General features: G+C 46.4%; 1 protein-coding gene across 2 annotated transcripts in view; it reads left to right on the top strand.

Annotated features, from left to right (window-relative positions):
* PKP3 (plakophilin 3) overlaps positions 1–22970 on the top strand; it is a 59896-nt gene that overhangs the window by 23406 nt on the left and 13520 nt on the right. For both annotated transcript variants that reach the window (XM_053261571.1, XM_053261580.1), the window contains exons 3-7: positions 9927–10015; positions 10821–11548; positions 12778–12901; positions 13216–13420; positions 22078–22252. In XM_053261571.1, the coding sequence (XP_053117546.1) occupies positions 9927–10015; positions 10821–11548; positions 12778–12901; positions 13216–13420; positions 22078–22252 (1321 nt within the window). The remainder of the gene's footprint in view (positions 1–9926; positions 10016–10820; positions 11549–12777; positions 12902–13215; positions 13421–22077; positions 22253–22970) is intronic.

Below are 22970 nucleotides of genomic sequence, written 5' to 3'. Positions count from 1 at the left end.
TCATAGCAGAACATGAAGTTGCCCAGAGAAGTGGAGTGGCAGTTAGTTCAGGATGGAGAAAAGGAAGTACTTCTTACCATACAACACTTAATTAGCTTTTCTGGAATTATTTACTAGGGATGTGTGGAACCAGTCTGGTGGTTCGGTCCGGGGGTTCATGGTCGAACCGAACCACCCCCACCCCCTGGTTCCGCTGGGTCCAGTCCGGCAGGTCCGTGAACATTTTTTTTAAAAAAATAAAACATTAAGCAAGTACCTGTAGCCCCTTCAGGGGGCTTGCTGTAGCCGTGTGTGTGTGTAAGTGAAGCCTTTTTGGCCCTTTCGGGCCTCCGTAAGAACGAGCGGCCGCCATTTTGGCGGCCGCCGCGCATGCACAAATGCCCTCTGTGAGGCCACGGTGGCCATTTTGGGCGGCTGCTGCACATGCAAAAATGCCCTCTGCGAGGCCACAGCCTCACAGAGGGCATTTGCGCATGTGCGGCGGCCACCCAAATGGCAGCTGCTTGCTATTACTGAGGCCCGAAAAGGCCCAAAAGGCTTCACTTACCTGGCCACGGCAGTGATGAGGAAGGCCGGTGGGAGGAGAGGGAAACCGCGTGGACACCTCCCCCCCCCGAGGCTACAGCAAGTCCCCCAAAGGGGCTACAGGTACTTGCTTAATGTTTAATTAAAAAAAAAATTCACGGTCCAGGACTGGACCGGATGGGGGCAGGGTTCGATGAGGGCCGGACTGAACTGGCCCAGTTCCGTTCAAGGTCGGTTCGGCCTCGAACCGAACTGGGCCAGACGGTTCCATGCACACCCCTATTATTTACCATTATGTTAATACCATGGCCATGGGGCCATAGTTCAGAGGTAGAGAATCTGCCTTGCATGCAGAAAGTCCTAGGCTCAGTCCCTGGCTTCTCCAGGTAGGGCTGGGAAAGAGTTCTGCCTGAAATCTTAGAGAACTGCTGCCGGTCACGATAGACAGTACTGAGTTAGATGACCCAATGGTGTGACTCTGTTTAGGGCATCTTCCTGTGTTCCTAGGTCTGGTGATTGTTACCCATGATGTCCATAGTGAGCCTCCAGGTTTTGAGGCAGTAAACCTCCAAGTACTAACAAATACTGGGGATAAACAGCTGGGGGTTACTATCATCAGGCTTCTCCTTCTCATTAGTTTTCACAGACCAGCACAGTTTCTAATAAAAACCTACATGACCTACAGACATAATAATACAGTGGTTAAGCACATACTTAGGCATACAGATAAGTTAACAATGATTCTTAACGAACTCCTGGCAGATTTTACTGGCTATCAAGCAGAACTTAGCCACGTAATAGGGTCTCAGGTCATTCTGGTTATTTTAAAGATAATCAAGATAAAAAGAGTCTGTACAACCTGGATGGCAATTAATAAAAGGGGTTATATGTATACACTGTATATCTTGGTAAAATTGGCAATGGAGGAGCACATGAGCCGTTGTTTCAATATCACCCGATTTGCAGAGACAAGTACGTTCTTTGTAGGGGATTTTTTGATATCTCCCTTCCAGGACTGCTGGTTGCAAGGCATTGCATCGCGCCTGTGTCAGAGCTCTGCAGTATTTTGGCACGATTATCTGATTTTGGTATCTGGCAGGGTTGAAACTCAGAACTTGGTTGCCTAAATGGACCCCAACAGGAATTGAGCCTTGATCAGTTTGATGCTCTGTTTCATATATTCTTTGTCTGAGTTTGACCCTGGCATTTTCATACCCCAGGGTTATTAATGCAGGAGGGGAGAAACCATAGTAATGCAGCCCTTCATCCAGCTCTCTTTTCCACCTGGAGTGATAGCTATCCTTTGACACAAGTGGAGCTAGGCCTGCAGGGTAGAAAACCAGCTTCAGCCAGAATTCGAAGATAATCCATGCTCTGGCCTCTACTCTAAGCAGTCCTGCTTCCAGACAATGGACAGCACTGGGCACACACCGGGGTACCTGAAAAATGTTCCTCAGGAACTTAGATTGAACGGCTTCTACCTTAGAGAAGTTAGAGTACATGCCAAGTTGAGCTCCATATAGGAGCTGTGTTTGTACTCTGGTCGAAAAGAGCTTTATTGCGAATGGGATAAATTGGGCACCCCTGGAGCGATGGAAAGATTGAATTGCTTGTATACTCTTGTGTGCATTCTGTCTTACATATTTCCTATGTGCACCCCTTTTGCCTGAGGACTGGAATATTACACCAAGGTATTTGAAATACTTAACTTGTTCTAACCTGTGCCCATTTAGTGACCAGTTCCGAATCTTTGGTCTCTTCTCAAACACCAGGATCTTAGTTTTGTTATAATTTATTTCTAAAAGTTGTTCTTCGCAATAAGTAGCAAGAGAACACAAAGCCCTTCTTAGACCTATAGGAGTTTGTGAGAGAATGACAACATCATCTGCATATAAAAGTATAGCAAGATGTCTGTCTGCTAATTTTGGTGGATGATGGTCTAGATCAGGGATTCTCAACACTGGGTACCCAGATGTTATTGGACTTCAACTCCCACAATCCCCAGCCCCAGTGGCCTTTGGTTGGGGATTATGGGAGTTGAAGTCCAATAACATCTGGGGACCCAACATTGAGAATCCCTGGTCTAGATTATCTAAATGGACAACGAGAGTTGATATAAAAGTTAAATAGCAGTGGAGCCAAAATACATCCCTATCTGACTTCCCTGAATGTTGGTATTTCCATGATGAGGTGTCCCTGAGCACTGCAATGCACCCTTACATGAGTTTTCATATAATTTGAATATCAAAAGAAGTAAATGGCAGTCTACTGATGATCTCAATAGCTTGCACCAAAGTTTCTCTCTGGGGAGCAGATCTAAAGTCAACAAATCCTGCATGTAGAGAAGAGTTGGATTTGGAAGTATATTTTTCTACTAGATGTTGTGGTATTAAAGCAGGGTCAATAACAGAATGGCCTGCGCAGAAGCCAGTTTGCTCCTCAGCCAGAATATTTTCAGAATCAATCCAGTCCAGTAAACCCTCATATAGGTGCCTTGCATACATCTTGCTCACTATATTAAGAAGACTAATTGGTCGGTAATTTTCAGGTAGCTTCCTTTCACCCTTTTAATAGACTGGAATTATTATTGCCACTCACCAGTCCTTAGAGACATGTGCAGTCCTGTCTATAAAAGAAAAGAGAGAGGCCAGGACCAGGGCCCACCATACCAGATTTTTTCTGATTACTTCTGCAGACATGTAATCATTGCCAGGGGCTTCACCAGGTTTAAGCTGCCTCACCAAGGATTCTATTTCAGTAGAAGATACCGGTGGCCACTCGGTCAGCATCCAGTTCTAGGCTTATGGCAGCTTCTTCATCTCTCTTATACAGCATTTGGTAATACTCCTCCCATTCAGGTGCAGATATCATACAATCGAGGTGGGATAACCCACGCGACAGATGGGAGGCAACCATATGCCAAAACAGGGATAGACTTTTGGATCTCGATGCTGCTATCAGTTGTTGCCACGGCAGTCTCATGGCATCTCTCTTTTTAGTTTTCAACAGCTGTTTGTATTGCTTTTTCTGTTGTATAATACTCTGAGGGGAAGAAAGCAATGGATGATCCCTATAAATTTGATATGCATTGGCAAGTGCCTTTTTAGCATTAATGCAATCCATATCAAACCAACTCTTAGAGTGCAAAGCAGCAGCATGGCCTTTCAGAGATTTGGTAAAAGTTAACACTGGATGTAGTGACTGGACAATTTTGCTATAGTGCTGTATGATGCTATTGTCCATCTCAGTAGCCAGCAATATTGAGTGAAGAAGGGTAAGACTTTTAGAACTGAGCATTGAAATGACTTGCTCTTTTGTCCTTTCAGACCATCTTACACAAGAGAGTCACACCTCTAACACTGAATTTGTAAAACATAACTCTCCAGCGACATGGTCACTACCTGGGTGGCTAGCAGTTTTAAATTGCCCTAGATGCTTCTCATTAGTTTCAGAGGCACCTGAATGGCCACTCCTGGAGGATGAATGATGGCCTAGAGATGGACATTCCCTTGTATGTTCTTTATAGAAAGTTGTGAGTCTTTGTTCAAGCTGAAGTTGTCAGTGAAAGAACTGGCAAATTAAAAGTGTTAAAGAAGCTTAGGAAGTCTTCTTGCATGAAACAAGAAAGGTTTGAAGTAAGGTACATTCCCTAACAATCATTTGCTCCCCAGAAAGAATAGGACACCTTGAAATGTTTGCAGACTTCCTGTTATTGTTTTGGCAGATGTTGCAATGGCCTCTAGGAGCCATAAGGCTTGGCTGCAGGCAAATCCAAATGATTAGTAACAGATGGTGGAAACTGGGACATTGCAAGGGCAATGAGGGATAGCTTAAAAAATTTGGTTTGGGTCAGGGACTCTTGGCAGATATTGGATAATTGGCTAGGCAGTAACAGTGACAATAAGTATTTAAGGGCTATAATGGATAGCAACTGGAGTCAACAGTGTCATGCAGTGGAGTGAAAAGAAGACCAGCGTAATTTTAGACTGAATTAACTGGACTGTTCATATCCAGCAACCTATTAAGGAGTAAACAATTTGATATTGCTCAGCAGTTACAAGGCCTCAGCTGGAGTAGTGGCACTTAATGCATGCCAGGGCTCAGTCCAAACAGGTGTGTCTTAAGCAGGGGGTGTACAACTCAAATGACCTGGTGGTCCGAAACTGACTGTGACTTGGCTCATGGGGGCCGAGGTCAATTTTTAGGGTGCTGATTATTAAAGTAACCCTTAATATCAATCAATTAAATCAAATTAAAGTGAAATTAATTAAAATGAATTTAATCAAAATTTAACTTTTGAAGTTCTGGCAGGCCAAGATTAATTTAAAATAAATTGAATTAAAATTCATTCAGATAAAATAAATACAATGCAATCTGTACAAAATACATAACAATAAAATCCATTGTTCTTCCTTTTCACCTCTGCCAAATCATTGCACTTCGCATGGAGTGCTTATAAGGAAAAAAAGATCACACTTTTCTTTGATCTTTTACCACACAGGCATTTATAAGGGGGAAAGAGAGAAGGGAGATGGGGAAAGAAAGAGGGAAAGAATGGGGCAGGCTTGGCTTGTGTGAGAGAGAAAGAAAATGGGGCAGGCTTGGCTTGAGAGAGAGAGAGAGAGGGGGGGGGGGAGAGAGAGAAAAAGGAAAAGGGGATGGGGCAGGCTTGCGGGGGGGAGAGAGAGTTAAAAAAGAAAGAGATGGAAAGAGGATGGGTAGGTTTGGCTAGAGAGAGGGGAAGAGAGAGAGGAAAAGGGGATGAGGCAGGCTTGAGGGGAGAGAGGGGGAGAAAGAAAGAGATAGAAAGCTAAAAAAGAAGGAAAGAGATGGAAAGAGGATGGGTAGGTTTGGCTTGAGAGAGAGAGTTTAAAAAGAAATTGATGGGGAAAGCTGCTGCGCCACGCCTTGCCTTGCTGCTTGCTGTTTGCCTCCCCATTCCAATTCCAGCCGCCCCACGGCTGAGGGGATGGCTGCCGGGGTGTGTGTGTGTGAGCCAGTAGGCCTTCTATGCCGCCCCCTCCTTGGCAAGGAGGCGGCAGCTACTAGAGTGACGCTCTGGCCTGTCGTTTGGCCGAGCTAACTGCGAGGTGTGCCTGCGCAGGTAAGTCTCTTCAATCACGGAGGGGAATTGGAATTCTTTTTTAAAAACACAGAGGTTCGCAGCAGGGAGAGGCAAGTGCAATGGCCCCGCGGGCCAAGAAAAAAAGGCCTCGTGAGCCAGATGCAGCTGGCGGGCCATATGTTGTGCAGGCCTGGTCTTAAGGGTCTTTTAAAAAGCAAGCGGGGATTGAGACGCTCTTATTTGACAGGGAGTGCATTCCAAAGCCCTGGGGCAGCCACAGAGAAGGCCAATCCCGAATCACCCCCAGATGAGCCGGTGGCAACTGGCCCTCACCAGGTGATCTTAATAGGCAGCTGGATTCATGACAAAGAAGGTGATCTCTTACATACTTTGGACTAAGCTGTCCGGGGCTTTATAGGTAATGACCAGCACTTTGTTTTTCACTCAGAAACATAATCGTAGCCAGTGCAGTTATTTCAGAATCAGTGTTATATGGTCCCTTTGTGTTGTCCCAGAGACTAACCTGGCTGCCACATTCTTTACTAGTTGTAGTTCCTGAACTATGTTCAAAGGCAGCCCTATGTAGAATGCATTACAGTAGTCAAGCCTGGAGGCCACCAATATATGCACTACTATTTTAAGGTCATTCACCTCCAGAAATGGGCATAGCTGACGTATTAGCCAAAGCTGATAAAAAGCACTTCTGGCCACTGCTTCAACCTGAGAAACCAGAGGGTGTTTGGGATTCAAGAGCACTCCCAAGCGACATACTTGATCTTTCAGGAGGAGTGTAAGCCCATCAAGAACAGGCATATCTAAACCATCTATCGCGACTTGACCCCCCCACCCTGAGTCAGCACCTCCATCTGATTTGGATTCAACTTCCATTTGTTATCCCTCATCCAGCCCACTACCGCCTCCATGCAGGCATTTAGGGAAGTCATGCCATTTCCTGATGAAGTCGATAGGTAGAAATAGATTTGGGTATGATCAGCATATTGATAACACCTTGTACCTGATGATCTCTCCTAGTGGTTTCATGTAGATGTTAAAGAGCATTGGGGACAGTATGGAGCCTTGTGGAATTCGATACAGTAATTCTTGCTTTGCAGAGCAACAGTCTCCAAGTGATCCCATTTGGAATCTACCCGAGAAGCAGGAGTGGAACCACTGTAAAACTGTGCGACCTAATCCCATCTCCCCCAGGCGACCCAGAAGGATACCATGATTGATGATATTGAAAGCTGCCGAGAGATCCAAAAGGATCAGCAGAGCCACACTCCCTCTGTAAATACCTAATTGGAGATCATACATAAGGCCGACCAAGGCAGTCTCAACCCTGTAGCCTGCTCGAAAGCTGGTTTGAAATGGGTCTACATACCGTATTTTACGGAGTATAAGACGCACTTTTTTCCTCGAAAAATATCCACCCAAATTCGGGTGCGTCTTATACTCCGGAAAAGGAGGGAGGGCGGAGGGGAAAGTGAAGGCGCGGACAGGCCCTTCTGCGAAAAGCTTGATGCTGCTGCTGCTGCTGCTCCCTGTACCGGCTGCTTTGCCTCTAGCCCCGTCCTCCCCTCTCCACTCGCGCCGCTTGGTCTCATCCACTCCTCATTCCCTGCCATGTTGGATTGTGCGGCCGGAGCCGGGGAGAAGTTGGAAGTTTAGGGCTTGTCGGGAAAGAGAGGGGGGAGGAAGAGGAAGGGCAAGCAGGGAGGATTCGCTTACCATCTCCCTTCCTCTCTGGCCGGGGCCTGCTGGGAGTGGCCTAGTCAGCCCGCCTGCCACCCCCCTCCCCGGGCTCCCTCCGGTTGCCGCCCCGATGCTGCTGCAGTGAGGGAGGCTGCTGCACCGCCGCCCTCTGAGGGGACGCGGGGCCCAAACCGGAGACGAGCCCGCGCAGGCGAGCACCAGCCTGCAGGAGCCGCCAGAGGCACAAGAGGAGGTGGAGAAGGAGGTCCCGGGCGGGCCCCGCCGGCAGCCGCAATGAGCAACAACCAGCAGCAGCCGCCGTGGGTCACCAACGTGAGCTCGCTGCTGCTGGCAGAAGGAGGGGAAGGACAGAGTGGGGCACGGTGGGAGGGCTTGGAGGGGAGATGGAGGCGAGAGGAGAAGGAAAGCTCGAAAACTCTGAAAAACTGGATTAAAATTAAGGTGCGTCTTATAATCCGTAGCGTTTTATAGTCCGTAAAATATGGTAATCAGTTTCCTCCAGGACTGTCTGAAACTGTGAGGCCACTGCCCTTTCAATCGCCTTGCCCAGCCAAGGGAGATTAGAGATGGGCCTATAGTTGAATAATTGAATTAACAATAATTGAATTAACAATAATTGAATTAACAACAACAACAACAACTCCTCTGAGGAGTCCAATGTCATCTCCCCCCCCCCCACCAAGTATGGTCCAATGATAGCCTCCTTAAGACAAGGTGGTATCCTACCCTCCCTCAGAGAAGCACTTACGATGTTTACCAGACCCTCTCTGACAATCTGTTAGATAAAATAAGCTAAGTGGGGCAAGGGTCAAGAGAGTAGGTTTTAGAACACACAATCTGAAACAGCTGACATGTGGCACTTATGAGCTTAGCTGAGAGTGACCGTGCGCAAGTGCAGAGTGCAACCATCCTCCTTCCTCCCCTTAATTAACTACAGTGTGTTAATCATGAAATGGTCAGAAGGGAGTTCAGACTACAGTCCACATGTGGGAGATCCTTGAAGGGGTGAACAAGGCTAGTGGTGCAGTGAAAAGAGGACACCACTCAAAAGGCAAATGAGAATGACAAACAGGTACGTGAAACATAATTTGGCAAAGGTTTAGGTAGATAAGAAGAAAGCAAGGCCATCCAAACACACAAATGGCCATTTCCCAGCCAGAATGTCTAGGGATGATGACACTTATGAGGTTATTACAGAGTCCTCTGGAAGCCAGGCTGAAGATAAAAGCATGAGTAAGTTCCTAGATGGTGCTCAGTCATCAAATCAAATGTTCAGTGTTGGTGGTTTTCCCCGGGTTCCTTCAGTATGTACAGTATATGCAGAATGTGTTCTGTGCCAACATCATTTTAACATGCTCAAGTAGTTTAAGGCACATTCTGTCTGCAGGCCTGCATTCTGTGTTCACAGACAGTTGATGTGGCCTCTCACCATACAGACTGTGGGCTCTATTCTCCTTGCTCTAAAATACATCCTGCAGAAATATGGGACAGTTAAATGGAACCTCCATGTACAAAGACAGTGTATCCTGCTAGAAACCAGGTTCTGATGGGCAAGTAGCATGGCTGTTACTTTGTGCCCTGCTTGTGAATTTCCAGAGGCATTGGGCTGGCCACTATGAAAACCAGAATGCTGGATTCGATGGCTGTTTGATCTGTTCCAGCAAGGCAGTTCTTTTATAGCTTCACCTGGAACAGCACTTCAGGGTGCCATAACTCAGTCATAGAGGATGAGTTGCATGTCAAATGTCCCAGTCCTGGCCCCAGTGCCTCTGGTTACAGGATCGTGGATAGAAGGCCTAGGAAAGACCTTTGTTCAAGACTTTGGAGAGCTGCTGCCAATCAGAGTCAAAAACACTGGAGTAGATGGACCAGTTGTGTGATTTGGTATAAACTGCTTGCAGGGTTAGAACTCTAGCAAAGACTTCACTTTCAGCATGGGAATGATTGAAGACTTAGTTGTAATTAAGGTAGATCTTGAGTTCAAGCGCACCTCTTTTTCTAGAGTCTGATACCCTCAGCCAAAAGGCTGTCTCCTTTTAGGTTTAGTCAATTTCAGACTGTTGCTGTCTCTTTGTCCCTGCTGTTGAGCCATTTGCCACATTATTAACCACAGAACCAAAAATGGATCTCGGAGCCTGGTCCAAGGGCACACAATACAGCCACATTTCTGAAGCAAAGCAGGTCTTGGTGTGGTCAGTGTCTGGATGGGAGACCCATGAATGCCACTTCTGGGGATGGGGACATAGCTCAGTGGTAGAGTATCTGCTTTGCATGCAGAAGGTTCCAGGTTCTCAATACCTGCCAGCATCTTCAGGTAGGGCTGGGAAAGGTTCCTGCCTGAAACATTGGAGATGTCGCTGCCAGTTGGTGTTGCAGGGGAGTAACAGCAGGAGGGAGGGCATGCCCTCAACTCCTGCCAGTAGGCTTCCAGCGGCATCTGGTGGGCCACTGTGTGAAACAGGGTGCTGGACTAGATAGGCCTTGGGCCTGATCCAGCAGGGCTGTTCTTATGTTCTTACAGTACTGGACTAGATGGACCAACAGTCTGATTTGGTATTAGGCAGCTTCTTCTGTTCCTCTATTCTTAAGTATGCTCAATATATTGTCTTTCCATGCCTTGCAGGTGGAAGCTCCTCCAATGGCCAATACAGCACTCTCCAGCCACACTTCAGCTCCAGATCCCAAACAAATGGGACAGACCACAAAGGTTCTGTAAGTATACACCCCCTGCTGAGCAAACCTACCTGTCTGTGAGCATTTCCAGACCTCCTCCTTGTAGTGCCAGCCAGTCACTGTTTATGACTCTTAGCCACTAATGGGCCACCAGTGTTTCTTCCATGCTACAGTAGAATGTACAGCACGTTTGGGGGGGCACTTCCATTGCACTAGGTCCCACCCACACACGTGGGTGGTGCCTTAGCGCTACCACTGCTTTGAACAAAGTTGGGATTCCTGTGTGTTAGTGCAGCAGTTTAAGTGCAGGGGAAATTCAGATGTACAATGAATGGAAGATGACACTGTGTGGCCACCCCATAAAAAGTGAATAAGATGGGACAATTGCAGACTAAAAGACCCTGACATTTGGTTGCAGCACTGACTGCTATTATTTATTATTGCCGCCGCCACCACCACCATTAAAGGAACCTGCTGGCCTGCTTGCTTTTCTGTCCCCTCTGCTATCATGGGGGGATTGCAGCCTTGCAGTGATGACGTTGCTAAATTGCACGACCCTCCTTTTTCCAAGTGATGGTGTCGGGGCCAGCTATGCCAACATTTAAGATTCTTTGCAGAGCTGAATAAGTGTTACCGAGAGCAGATTTTGGCTTGCAGATTGCCTGTGGATAGTGCCCAACAATGACTAATAAATGAGTGATGTGACAAGTCCCCAGCTGAACTCGTAGCTGTAGGAGGGTGGGTGGCATTTTGTAGAGCAAACGAAAGCATATGCCATTGGTTAGCAGAGCTGACTTGCTTTTCACTGCTTCATTTCCACTCTCCCTTCTTTCTCTCCATGCAGCTGTGCCAGCCAATTGCAAAGAAAGGTTACAGCACCGTGAAGACGACTAGCTGGTCTTCCCGCTCAGCAGTGGACCTCAGACCCAGCAAGAGGGTGGCTGCCATCAGCAATGGGATTGGGCCAAAGGGCCCAGCTTATGGCATGAATTACGCCCCACCTCAAGCTGCCAACTCCCTCTCACGGCCCAGGTCTTTTCATGAGCGGAACTACCAGGGCCGTCAGAACTACGACACCATGTCCCTGCACTCCCTACGTCTGGCGGATGGGCCACGCAGCCCTGGGGGTGTGGACGACCACTACAGCATTGTGTCTGAGCAGCTGGATCCATTGGCCCAGGCAGCTCTTTACAAAAACAGGGGAGGCGGTGGCTTCACCAGGTCCTATACCTTTGAAAGGCAGATGAGTGCTGGCTCTAATACTGGGATGAAGGGGCCCATCGACTGGATGGATGGGGTGGAGGTACCCCAGAACAGGATCCGGGCGCCTGCCATGCGCACCCTGCAGCGCTTCCAGAACAACAACCGCTCCCGCTTCAGCACCAGCTCCTATAGTGGCACCCAGGCCTCTCAGGGAGGAGCTGCAAACACCTACGCAGGTGTGGTGGAACGCAGTTCCCGTGCCCCTTCTGTGCGAAGCTTGGCTGAATCCAACCATTTGCAAGACCTGCGTGCCATTGACATGTATGACGGTCACAACACATTGATGTCTCAGCAGTCTTTCTCTGGCGGGTGAGTGTGCTGGGATAAACCTGTAGGATCCAGCTGGTGGGAGGGGCTCTATTCTCAGCTGAACTAGTTTGAGCAAAGAGGAACAAGCTGATGTCTTTCTTCCAGGGGCAAGCAAGCGCTAGGGTTTTAACATAGCCTTGGTACACTTTTTTTGTATCTTCCAATCCTCTTGACTAGCCTAGGCTTTTGAGGTGGAACCTTGATTCCCACTTGTTGGATGCTGTTCAGTGTGGCAGGGAAATGCTGTCACTTTCCGGATCATGCCTTTGCTGTAGCCAAAAAGCAGAGTGCGCAACCTAACACAATTTATGGTGTTGCAAGGGAAACAATGCAGCTTATATTCTGAATGCCCTGTCATTTCCTAAGCTTTGTGTTAGGATACCATGAATGTAACTTGCTAAGGTCAGAGCCAAGACTATGTGGCAGCCCTGTCAGCTAGCTTATTGCTACCGTGGTGGAATTGATAATATGGCCCTGGTGAAATGTTATATTTGCATATTACCAAATCGATGATGATGATGATGATGATGGTGGTGGTGGTGGTGGTGGTGGTGGTGGTGATTTTGCTTTCAGAGGTTCCCCTTCTTTGGGAATCCTGCTCTCTTTGCTTTCCTTTCTGCAGTAAAAGGCAATAGATATGCAGAGTTCCTTGTAAGCTGGACTTGGTATATTCTGTGCATTCACGATTAAAGCAAAGAATCTGGAATCCATTATGGAGTTTTGCATTTGGAGAATCTACAACTTGATTCTTTTGAAAAGCCAAGCATGTTTCTAACCCTCATGATGAGGGAGAAAAGCCTGTCAATGGGATCACGGTATAACACAGGTTCAGATCCCAGAATGAGACTGAGCAAGGCTTGCAGTTGCAGTAGTCACGAAATTGGTTTTTGGGCTCTGCAAGACTTCATACCTTTCTTGCATGTGTATTGTCTTCTGTTGCTGGCTATATGATCCTAACTTCCAAAGCCTCCTATTCTCTCTTCCCTTCCCTTAAAAAAAAAAAAAAATTCTCAAGCTGCTTTGGGCATGCTAGAAAAATTCCAAATTCTTTGTATTAATCAAACCTGCCAAGAGAATAAATGATCCAAAATAAATATGCACGGGTTTTTTTAATTAAAAAAAAAAAAAAACCTGTCGGATGCACAGGACCTTTCTTAGATCCACTATGTAGATGAGGGAATTATGGGGACATTCATAAAATCTTCTTCTGACTTGGCTTTGGTTTTCAGGTTTGATGACATTGACCTTCCCTCTGCGGTGAAATACCTGATGGCCAGTGACCCCAACCTACAGGTGCTTGGGGCTGCCTACATCCAGCACAAGTGCTATAGTGACAATGATGCCAAGAAACAGGTGAGGCAGTAGAGGATGGAGACAAATTGCAAGAGGATGCTGGGAATGTGTCATGCCCAAGGCCTGACTCCCAGTGGAACCAGCAATATTTGCCAGTTTAGGTACTGGTGTGCCTTATTGAAGAGGATGCAGCATCAATCAGTAGGGGCAATTCTCATGACCTGGTTTCCTTTGCGTTGGTGGAGGTTATTTGGGTAGAAAAAAGATGGGTTGTCCTAGGTGGGGTGAGGTACTGGAGATCAGGGATGCCCCTGTAGGGATGTGCTTTCCTGCCTCTACCTCTGACAAGTACCCCTCTCTTGTTCTTGCCCCAGGCTCGCAGCCTCCAAGCTGTACCCAAGCTAGTGAAGCTTTTCAACAACTCCAACCAAGAGGTGCAGCGCCATGCCACTGGTGCCATGCGCAACCTCATCTATGACAATGCTGAGAACAAGTTGGCACTGGTGGAGGAAAATGGCATCTATGAGCTGATGCGCACGTTACATGAGCAAGATGATGAGTTACGCAAGAACGTTACAGGTGGGAGAACTTTGCATGGGGTAGAGCTTGTTGCCCTCTGTGGGGCAGCAACGGGCTCTGTTGCCTAGAGGGAAACGGGGAAGGATCAAGGTTGCTATGGCATCATGGCTGAGCCAAGAAGTCCTCACTATTCTAGCCACTGTGAAAATTCGGGTTAACACAGAGACTGTCCCCTTGAAGCCTGGAGTCCAAAATCTGCATAAAGTTACAATTTAGTCACAGGGCCACTTGAGCAAAACTAGGTCACTTCAGCACGAAATACGCACTGTGTTTGCCAGAGGCCTCTCTGTGGAAGGGCATCCCCTCCCTCGCATGATGAGGGTGCGCTGCAGCTCAGCTGCATGGACCAGAGCTGCCACTTGGTGGGTTTTCTTGCTCCTGCTCCATGACACTGGCTAACACTGGCAGGGGAGGGGGGAATTCACAGTGGGATGACCACCATCCCTCTGAGGAGCAGTCAGATATTACAGTGGCAGGGAGACAACCTGCCATGGGAAAACCGTTCTTTGGTAGCCTCTGTGGGGCAAACACAATGTGTGGCCCAGCTCTTACGCCAATGTTTGAAAAAGTCAAAATTATTCCATGCATTCAACTGACTCTGAACCAGACTCAGAGACTGTCAAACCATGGCAATATTTTTTATGGTTCCAGGATTTGCAGGCTGAGGGGGAGCATGGAGAGGATCCTGAGGCAGGAGGAGCCTCTCCCTCCCCCCGCCTCCACTAGGGTAGCCAGGTTGCAACCTATCGATTCCATCTGTATCATTAATTGGCAGCTGAATATGGAGATGAGGTGGTGGCCACTTGAAGAAGTTGCCACACTGAACACAGAAAGAGGCAAGCAGAAGGAATGAGGGGAAAAGCTGCAGCCACCTCATCAGAGATGAACTTAAGTGTACAGAGAACTTTGAGGTTATGACCTGGCGACCCTGTCACTTGCTGAAGATTGGCTCACAGCTCCTGTTAGCATTCATCAGCCTGCTTCAGGGGTTTATCTGTGTACTAATCATGACAGCAACACTTTTCCAGACATGGGGATCATCTGTGGGAGTGCTGTCACATGTTTAAAGCAAACTGAAATGTGACAGGAGCATCTAAACATGAAGAGGCACTCCAAGAAGTGAAGTAATGTGTTGAAAATCATGTGGCAGAGCTGGGACACATGACTCTCCCCTTTCTGCCAACTGTTTTACCCAGTTAATCCACACAGCCTGTGCCTGTGTAATCTGTTGCATTGCCAGAAGAGAGACACTCTTACCCAGATCTTTCCTCTGTCCCTCTCCACTGCCCTACTACTACAAATGTTTCAATTCTGCTTTTCAACAAAAGTTTCCAAAGTGGTTTACCCAGAAAAATAAACAAATAAGATGATTTCCTGTCCCAAAAGGGCTCCCAATCTAAAATGAAACCTAAGGTAGACACCAACCACCACCACTCTAGGGATTCTGTGCTGAGGTTGGATAGGAACAGTTGCTCTCTTCCCCTGCTAAATAGAAGAGAATCCACCGCTTTTAATGGTGCGGGGGGTGGGGAAATAGAAGGGGAATCAAAATTTCCAAATATTGGCTAATTTCTCAAACAGTTGATGTCACTTGAGATCACAGTGACCTGCAAATGGAAAAAATCAATGGAATACTAACAACTCCCAAACACTCCTAGCTTCCTTGAACACTCTCTGAGATTGGAATGCTGGCTCTGTTGACAGAGAGAACTTGGATAAACTGGAGCAAATCTTGGTGGAGAGCCATCGAGTGGAGAGCCTGGATCTTTCCCAGACAGCAGGCTTTACTGTGGATTTTCTGCGAGGCTTTACTGCAAGTTCGAAGTTGCCCAAAAAAACTGACGCAAAAAGTGGACTCTTTAATATAGCAGCCTACACAATACCATGTGATGAAAAATCCAAATTGTGTTTGATATGCTCCCTGATAGCTTGCAGGGACTTTGGGGTAAATTTGGCTGATTTGTGAATGCACACCCCCATTCCAGAGGAGATGCAAGTGAAAAGCTGGGTGTGAAAAACCTCCTGGGCATTTTTCACACTGAAAAAGCCCTTTAGCTTGCATCTCCTCCAGAATGGAGGATGTGTTGTTCCCATATTGGGCAGATTTGCCCCTGTGAGCTATCAGGCAGCACTTCACACACAATTCGGGTTTTTCACTGCATGTTAGAGTGTAACCCAATTTAGATCTGGGGTAAAAAAAGTTCACTTCTTGCTATCTGTTCTTTGGGACAACTTTGCGTTCCCAGTAGCCTCGCATTACCCACACGGTAAAGCCTGCTGTGTGAAGAACACCCAAAGGAGTCTTAGATTTAGAAACAGTTCTTTTTTGGAGCTTAGGACCCATCATTCACTGCACTCCCCTGCGTTCGCGTTCCAATAGCCCAGATAGCCCAAATGGTAAAATGCCCAAATAAATCTGGCAATGCCCTTGGCCCCTAGTAGAACCCAGAGTAGAAAGAAAAGAAAAAGAACTAAACAAAGCATCTGAAGGAAAGATATATGGCCCATTAAAATCAAAACTCAGGAGAGCGAAGAAAAACGCTTGTGGTCCCGGAAGCTTCGACCGGAAGTCCAGCTTCAACACCCAAAGGAGGCAGATTGTGAAGAGGTGTGTGGGCTGGGGGAGGGGATCCCAGAGTCCCAGAGGCAAAGCCTGTGCGACTCTTTATATCATGGTGTGCCCTGAAGGAGAGAAACATCGGCTGGGGAGTGAGCAGGGGATGGAAACATGGCTCTAGACTAGTTTGCAGCTGCCTTTGCATAGGGAGAGCTTGAGCACTGTGTTGCTACACTTTCTATGCACATGCAGTTCTACTTTTAGACCAGCTCTGGGGGAATTTGCTTGAAACTGCCTCGTAAGTGTGAACAACAAATGTGTTATAGTCTAAACAGAGGCAAGGCAATGTTAATGTACCCCAAAGGAGCCATGGTCCTCTGAGGCAAGGCTTTTGAAAAGAGGTAAAGCTTATTTGTAAAATGCAGAGGTGCAATGTAAAGTGTGGTAGCTGACAATTCTGGTACAATTGCAGTTGTGCAGGGAGTGGGTGACTCCTGGGATAAGAGATGAGATAAGGGGGAGGGAGCAATGGAGTGAAGGTTCTAATAGCCTAGTGGTTAGTGGGCACTGGAATGCTGGTGGAAAGGGAGAATCAAGAGCAGTTTGATAGTGTACCTGTCCTAAATTTTCTATTTTTTTGTGCTATGGCAGTACAGGGCAGGTCTCCTCACAACAGGCCCACTCGTGGAATGCTCAAGGGTAGTGATTTCAGTTTGGTTCTAGACCTCATGGTTGAATGTTTCAGCTTAGCAACTTGGTAGACCAGTTATTTAGTTACCCAGTTTAGAGGGAAGGGTTTGGCACACAGGCAGGTACTCAGCTGGGAGTAGCTCTGAGCAGTAGATAGCAGCATATATAGCAATAGCAATAGCACTTACATTTATATACCGCTTTATAGCCGAAGCTCTCTAAGCGGTTTACAATGATTTAGCATATTGCCCCCAACATTCTGGGTACTCATTTTACCGACCTCGGAAGGATGGAAGGCTGAGTCAACCTTGAGCCCCTGGTCAGGATCGAACTTGTAACCTTCTGGTTACAGGGCGGCAGTTTTACCACTGCGCCACCAGGAGCTCTTTTTCACATATGCCCTTGTGACAAAGACTTCAGCAACTGAGGTTTGTGTGCAGAGGCTTTTTGTAGGGTTTTGCCTTCTTCAAAGTTCCAAAGGCAGGAAACTTTAGAAATACAAACAGGACACTGTGGTAGGTTCCAGGTACTGGACGTGGAGAAAGTGAGGGTGTGGCAGTTGCTATTCAGATGGAGCACAGAACAAAAGGGCTTTATTGTGCCAAATCTACATAACTGGTTTGGGACCCGACCTTGCTTTCTGGGGTGTGCTTTTCCTGTTTCTAAGGGGCAGTCTTTGTCTTTCAGTCTTTTTGCTGTGTCAGGAGCTCTAGCTTCATTAAGACTGCACAGAATTCAAGTGTGTGTGTGTGTGTGTGTGTGTGTGTGTGTGTGTGAGAGAGAGAGAGAGAGAGAGAGAGAGAGAGAGAGAGAGAGAGAGAGAGAGATCTTTCCCTGTGAATTAATGCACTGGTACAAGATTTGCTTCCAAACAGAGGCCAGCTTCCCTCCTCATACCAAGTGCTTATCCATGCCTCATTCAGCCTTGCTTCTATCAGAAGCCAGTTTACAGAGAGGAGGGGGTGAGGGGAGGCTGCCTGGCAACACCTGAACAGAGGTCCAGCAAGCAAGAGAGATTACATTTGCTTCTGCTACAAAAGAGTCTTTCTAATCCTGCCCAACAGGCTCAGATTGTCTAATCTAATACCAGGGCTAATGGGGAAGTGTGGCCCAGGAGCTATGATGCAATGAGCTTTCATGCTTATTACAAGTGTGATGGAGTCTGTGAAAGTGGCTTTAGCTGAATACAATCAGAGGATGGAGAGAGTAATCCCCAGATATCACAGCCCAGAGCACACCTCATTCTTGCCTGATATGCTGGCATGTGTGGAGCAAAAGAGGGAGAGAGTGGCAGGCCTACTGCTTTCTTGCCTGCTACTGCTGTGTGTGTGGTTTCGATCTCACATCTTTTGTTGTCCTCTGTGGCAACACATCATGTGTGTTATGGGCATGTTTCCTTGCCTCTCCTACTATGTCCTAGTTTTCCTACAGATTTTCCTTCCTATGGAAATCCATAAACTCACTATATCAACAAAAAATGTTGCAAATGTATTATGCTAATTGACTTATCACTTATCCTAGTTGCCCACTGCCAGTAGGTGAACTGGAGTACTGTGTGTAAGGCTTACTTTCTAGATCACTTCACTAGCTTTCACCCAAGTGCGCCCTTCCTTTCTTCATATAAACCAAATCCTACTGCTCCACTAATACATAATCCTATAAATGAATAATGCCCCCAGCCAACTCTGCAGTGCTCTTTTAGTTTTTATGAGGGAATTTGCCTCCCAGTACAGGTCAAAACCTGCCCCTTGCCTCAGGCCTGCTCCCTCTTAGGGGAATTTCCTGTTCCCTAACACACACACACACATTGCTCTTATCTTCTCACACACTGTTGCTTGTTTAGCCTCTTTCTTATTTGGAACTTCATCTCCCTCAGAACTGGAGTATTCTTCTCCTAGGGCTTAGTGATCCCAGGCCACCCCTAACCTAGACAAGGTGTGGAGATATTTTTGTTTCATCAGCAAATGAATATTGGCTGTTGGAAGTTCAGTCTAAACTCTCAAGTTAACTGAACTCTGAGAAACCCTCATCAGCATCTGCTGAGTGACCCTGTATCGCTAACCTGGTGAGAACCATATTCTCATTTATCCTAACTTCTGGTTCTCTAGTTTTGGACAGAACTTCCCCTAGTTAAATGTTGTTGCCTCAGGGCACTTGATCGTGTTACTTGACTTCTCTAAATGACCACACAGTTTGCTCTTTGGGGTTTTAATAGCAAAACTGAGGCTCATGTTGTTTGACAGATTATTATTTTTTAACTGCTTCTTTGAAAATGTATCCAAAATGTCTATTGATCTTATGTTCTACAAGGGGAAACAAGTAATTTAAGCCTCTGTGCACCAACATCTGCAGCTCCATTGACAAAAGCTGAGGATCTGGCCCTTTGTAGCGCAGACATCTGATAAGAGCATCCCTGTTAAGGGATTGAGAGTGAGAGCTAGTTCATCTTGCCCAAGTTTGAAAGACAAGATCCTGTCAGGGTTGCAGTGGAAGGAGCCCAGACTGAGGAGCTGCAGAAGGAAAGGGCCAGATGAGTAACTGGAACACAAGAGGACGACACGTGGCTAAGCCTGCAGGCTTAGCGTGCTCCAACAAGTTCCTATGATTCAACCACTCCAATCTTTGCAGCAAAACATCCCAGTAATGCTTTCTGTTTTACAGGGCTTGGATTCATACAAGTTCCTACATGGTCTTGATACAATTGCTATCTGTCTCTCTCTGTCTGCTTTTAGCCTACTTTCCAGTAGGCTTATGAGATCACTGGACATTCCGTGTGTGTGTCCGTCCGTGTGTGTGTCCCCCCCACCGCCATCAACTTCAGAATGTCTGGACCAATATGAACCAAATTGGGTACAGTTGTAGGGATACCTCAACAGCGTAGTTTGTGATGATGTCATCCAATCTGATCCAAGATGGCAGACGCGTAAACTTTAGAGACGCAAGTGGGCTAACTTGTGAACCGCCTAACTGATTTGAACCAAATTTGCTACAGCTGTAGGGACATATAGGGATGCCCAAATAGTGTGGTGTGTGATGTCATCCACTCAAATTCAAGATGGCGGCCATGTGAACTCTGAGGTGCAAGCTGGCTAATTTGTGGACTGACCAATTTGAACCAAATTAGGTACACTTGCAGTGAGTGACACACAGGGACACCTCAACAGTGTAGTTTGTGACATGTCATCCAAACTGATTCAAGATGGCAGACACACAAAACTTTGAGGCACAAGTGGGCTAACTTGTGAACTGCTTAACCTATGTGAACCAAACTGGCTGCAGCTGAAGGGACACATAGGGTGTAGTTTGTGATGATGTCATCCACCACAGTTCAGAATGGCAGATACGTAAACTTTTGAGGTGCAGGTGAACTTACTTGTGGACAGTCTAACTGATTTGAACCAAATTTGCCACAGCTGTATGGACTCATAGTGATGCCCAAATGGCATGGTGTGTGATGTCATCCACCCCGATCCAAGATGGTGGACATGTGAACTTTTGAGGTCCAAAAGATCTAACTTGTGGACCTCGATATGAACCAAATATAGTCCAGTTGTAGAGACAGTGAAAGGAAAGTAGGCTGGCTGATTAGTTCTTACTAGAACAACTTGTTTCTCCTGCTGTTGAAAATATTCATCAGGGAGCTGTGTGGGCGTAGCTAGGGGAGAGGGGTCCTGTGTTCACCCCTTCCTGGCGGCCCCTCAGAGTGAGGGAGATAATGAAGAAAATAGGGACAGGTGGAGCGGGGGGCCCTCTGGAGCTTGGGGGCCCGGGTTCTTTGAACCCATTTGTTCAATTATAGCTCCGCCCCTGTAGGGCTGCTGCTTGGTCACTTCCAAGTTCTCAGGCTGATTTAGGTGGTAACACACAACAGCCCAACACTCTGAGTGTGTTGAATTTTTGGAGGGTCCACAAAGATTAGCAATAGTGCAGGTGTTTTGAGGAACTGAGTCTTTACAGCTGTTGTCATTCTTTTTCCCCCCTAGCCTAGATTACACTTTGCTCATGGTGAAGTCATGCAAGGCCACCACGTGAATCCAGATGAGGGTTCATCATGCCACTACAAACCTTTTAATGTTGGAATCTAGACCTCTCAAATGACATATTCATCATAAAGAGACTGTAGTCCAGTTTCCCCCAAAGTGGCTAGCTACATCATCCATAGCCATTTGCACTGGGTGCTTAGAAGGCAGTCTAATCAGCCAGGACTCCTAACTGGTGCTTGTTTCATTTTTATTTATTTGATTGCTGTGATCATAGATTTGAGCCTTGAGTGTGAATTGGAACAAATGCATGCACAGTTCTGAATGTGGTGTGGATTTGCTTCTTTAAAATGTGCAGATCAGACACTTGGGGTTTCCATGCTTTGTTGTTCCATCCCTTTGGAATTGGTTAATTGCTTAGCAGGTTTTGAAAGTGGTTGATTGATATTTGCTTCTTTACATTGATTTTCTAATTCACTTCAGCTATACTTTAAAATAGCATAGTGTGGGAGGTTGTTTGCTTTGCTTGAGCAGTGGTTAAGAGATGGCTGTAGAGAACTGAACAGCATCAAGAAAGCACCCTGCACATACATTAGGTACCCAAATCAAATGAAGCAAGGAGCTTGATGGCACTTCAGGAGTCAAAGTCAAATCAGCAAATAGCTGTCGGCAAATAGCATTATTTAGGCCTCGTGTTATTCAGAGACTTGATGTGATCCAATGAAGAAAATATTGAGTTGGGACTTGAAACACTTTGGTTCAAGTCTCTGTTCAGCCACAGCCTCACTGGAATAGCCATTTTGACTTGGGGAAGCCACTACAAGTTTCCTGTTTTGGAGCATTCTTAGGAATGGGTTGAGCCAAAATGTGGCAAATGGCAACCTCAAGTCATGTTAGAGCGTTCATGAGTCTGGTCTCTGTACCAACAAAATGGCAGCTTGTAATGGCTTAGTTGCCAGCTGGCAAAGTTGAAATATTAATGTCCTCATAGGCTTACTGTAAGGATGGAAGATACAAGCATTGTGACACATTTTAAACAATAGCCTCTTCTGTCTGAGCAAAGATGCTCCTTTTAAATTAATCTCTCTCTTAAATTTAACCAGGGAAAATGCAACTGGCCCTGTTCATCTCAGCACAGCGTCCCTCCCAATGGCTATTAGTGGGGTCTTCCTTGTGTTTCTTTTTCAACTGTAAGCCCATTTGGGTTGGGGAGCTGTCTTCTCATCCCCTGTGTATACAAACTACTTTGGGAATGCTTTTTGTTGAAAAAGCAGCATTATTATTATTCTTAATAATAGTGCTATGGAGATTTTTTTTTAATAGGAAATGAGGACTACCTTGCTACAGTGCTGTTACCAGAGGGCATTTCCCACCTTGTCAAGCAGTGACATCTGCTGTGATACCCTCCTCTGTCTCCTTTCACTCTGCAGGCATCCTCTGGAATCTGTCCTCTAGTGATACCCTCAAGGACCGCCTGGCCCGTGACACTCTGGAGCAGCTCACAGACCTGATCTTAATCCCTCTGTCTGGCTCGGGCAGTGCTGCTGTTATCCAGCAGAATGCCTCAGAGGCAGAAATCTTCTACAATGCTACTGGCTTCCTCAGGTAGGTTCATATAGATGCTCATGAAGTACTGAGACAGATTCACTTCACGTCAATCAGGGAACTGCATATTCCTTGGTCAATAGATCCTGATGCGACTTATTCAAGAAAATTATGTGGGTGGGGGAATCCTGGGTATAGCAGTGTTGGAAAATTATGGGCATCATTGAATTGACACTTTAAAAGCTTCCCTAGCTGGTCAAGTTTCCCTAGATGGTTGCACAAACCATTGCACAATATCCTTAATTTCACATGCTAGCAAAATAATGCTCAGGATCATCCAACGCAGATTAGTGCCCTTTGTGGAAAGGGAAATGCTGGATGTTCAAGCTGGTTTCAGAAAAGGCCAAGGAACAAGAGACATCATTGCTGATGCATGCTGGATAATTGAGAAAGTCAAAGAATACCAAAAAGAAGTCAATATATACTTTATTGACTACAGAAAAGCCTTCAGTTGCATCAACCATGTCAAGTTGTGGAATGTCCTTAGGAAAATGGGCATTCCAGAACATCTCATTGTTCTCATGAGAAACCTATACACGGGACAGGAAGCCACAGTTCAGACGGAACATGGTGAAACAGACTGGTTCCATATTGGCAAAGGAGTAAGACAAGGCTGTATACTTTCTCCTAATCTATCCAATTTATATGCTGAATATATACTGAAAGAAGTTGGATTAGAAGATGACAACCATGGTTTTAAAATTGGAGGAAGAAACAT

The sequence above is a fragment of the Hemicordylus capensis genome, chromosome 1 (assembly GCF_027244095.1).
Source record: "Hemicordylus capensis ecotype Gifberg chromosome 1, rHemCap1.1.pri, whole genome shotgun sequence".
NCBI classification, from domain to species: Eukaryota; Metazoa; Chordata; class Lepidosauria; order Squamata; family Cordylidae; genus Hemicordylus; species Hemicordylus capensis.
Note: the sequence above shows the minus strand (reverse complement) of the source record. Positions and strands in the feature narration are given on the sequence as shown.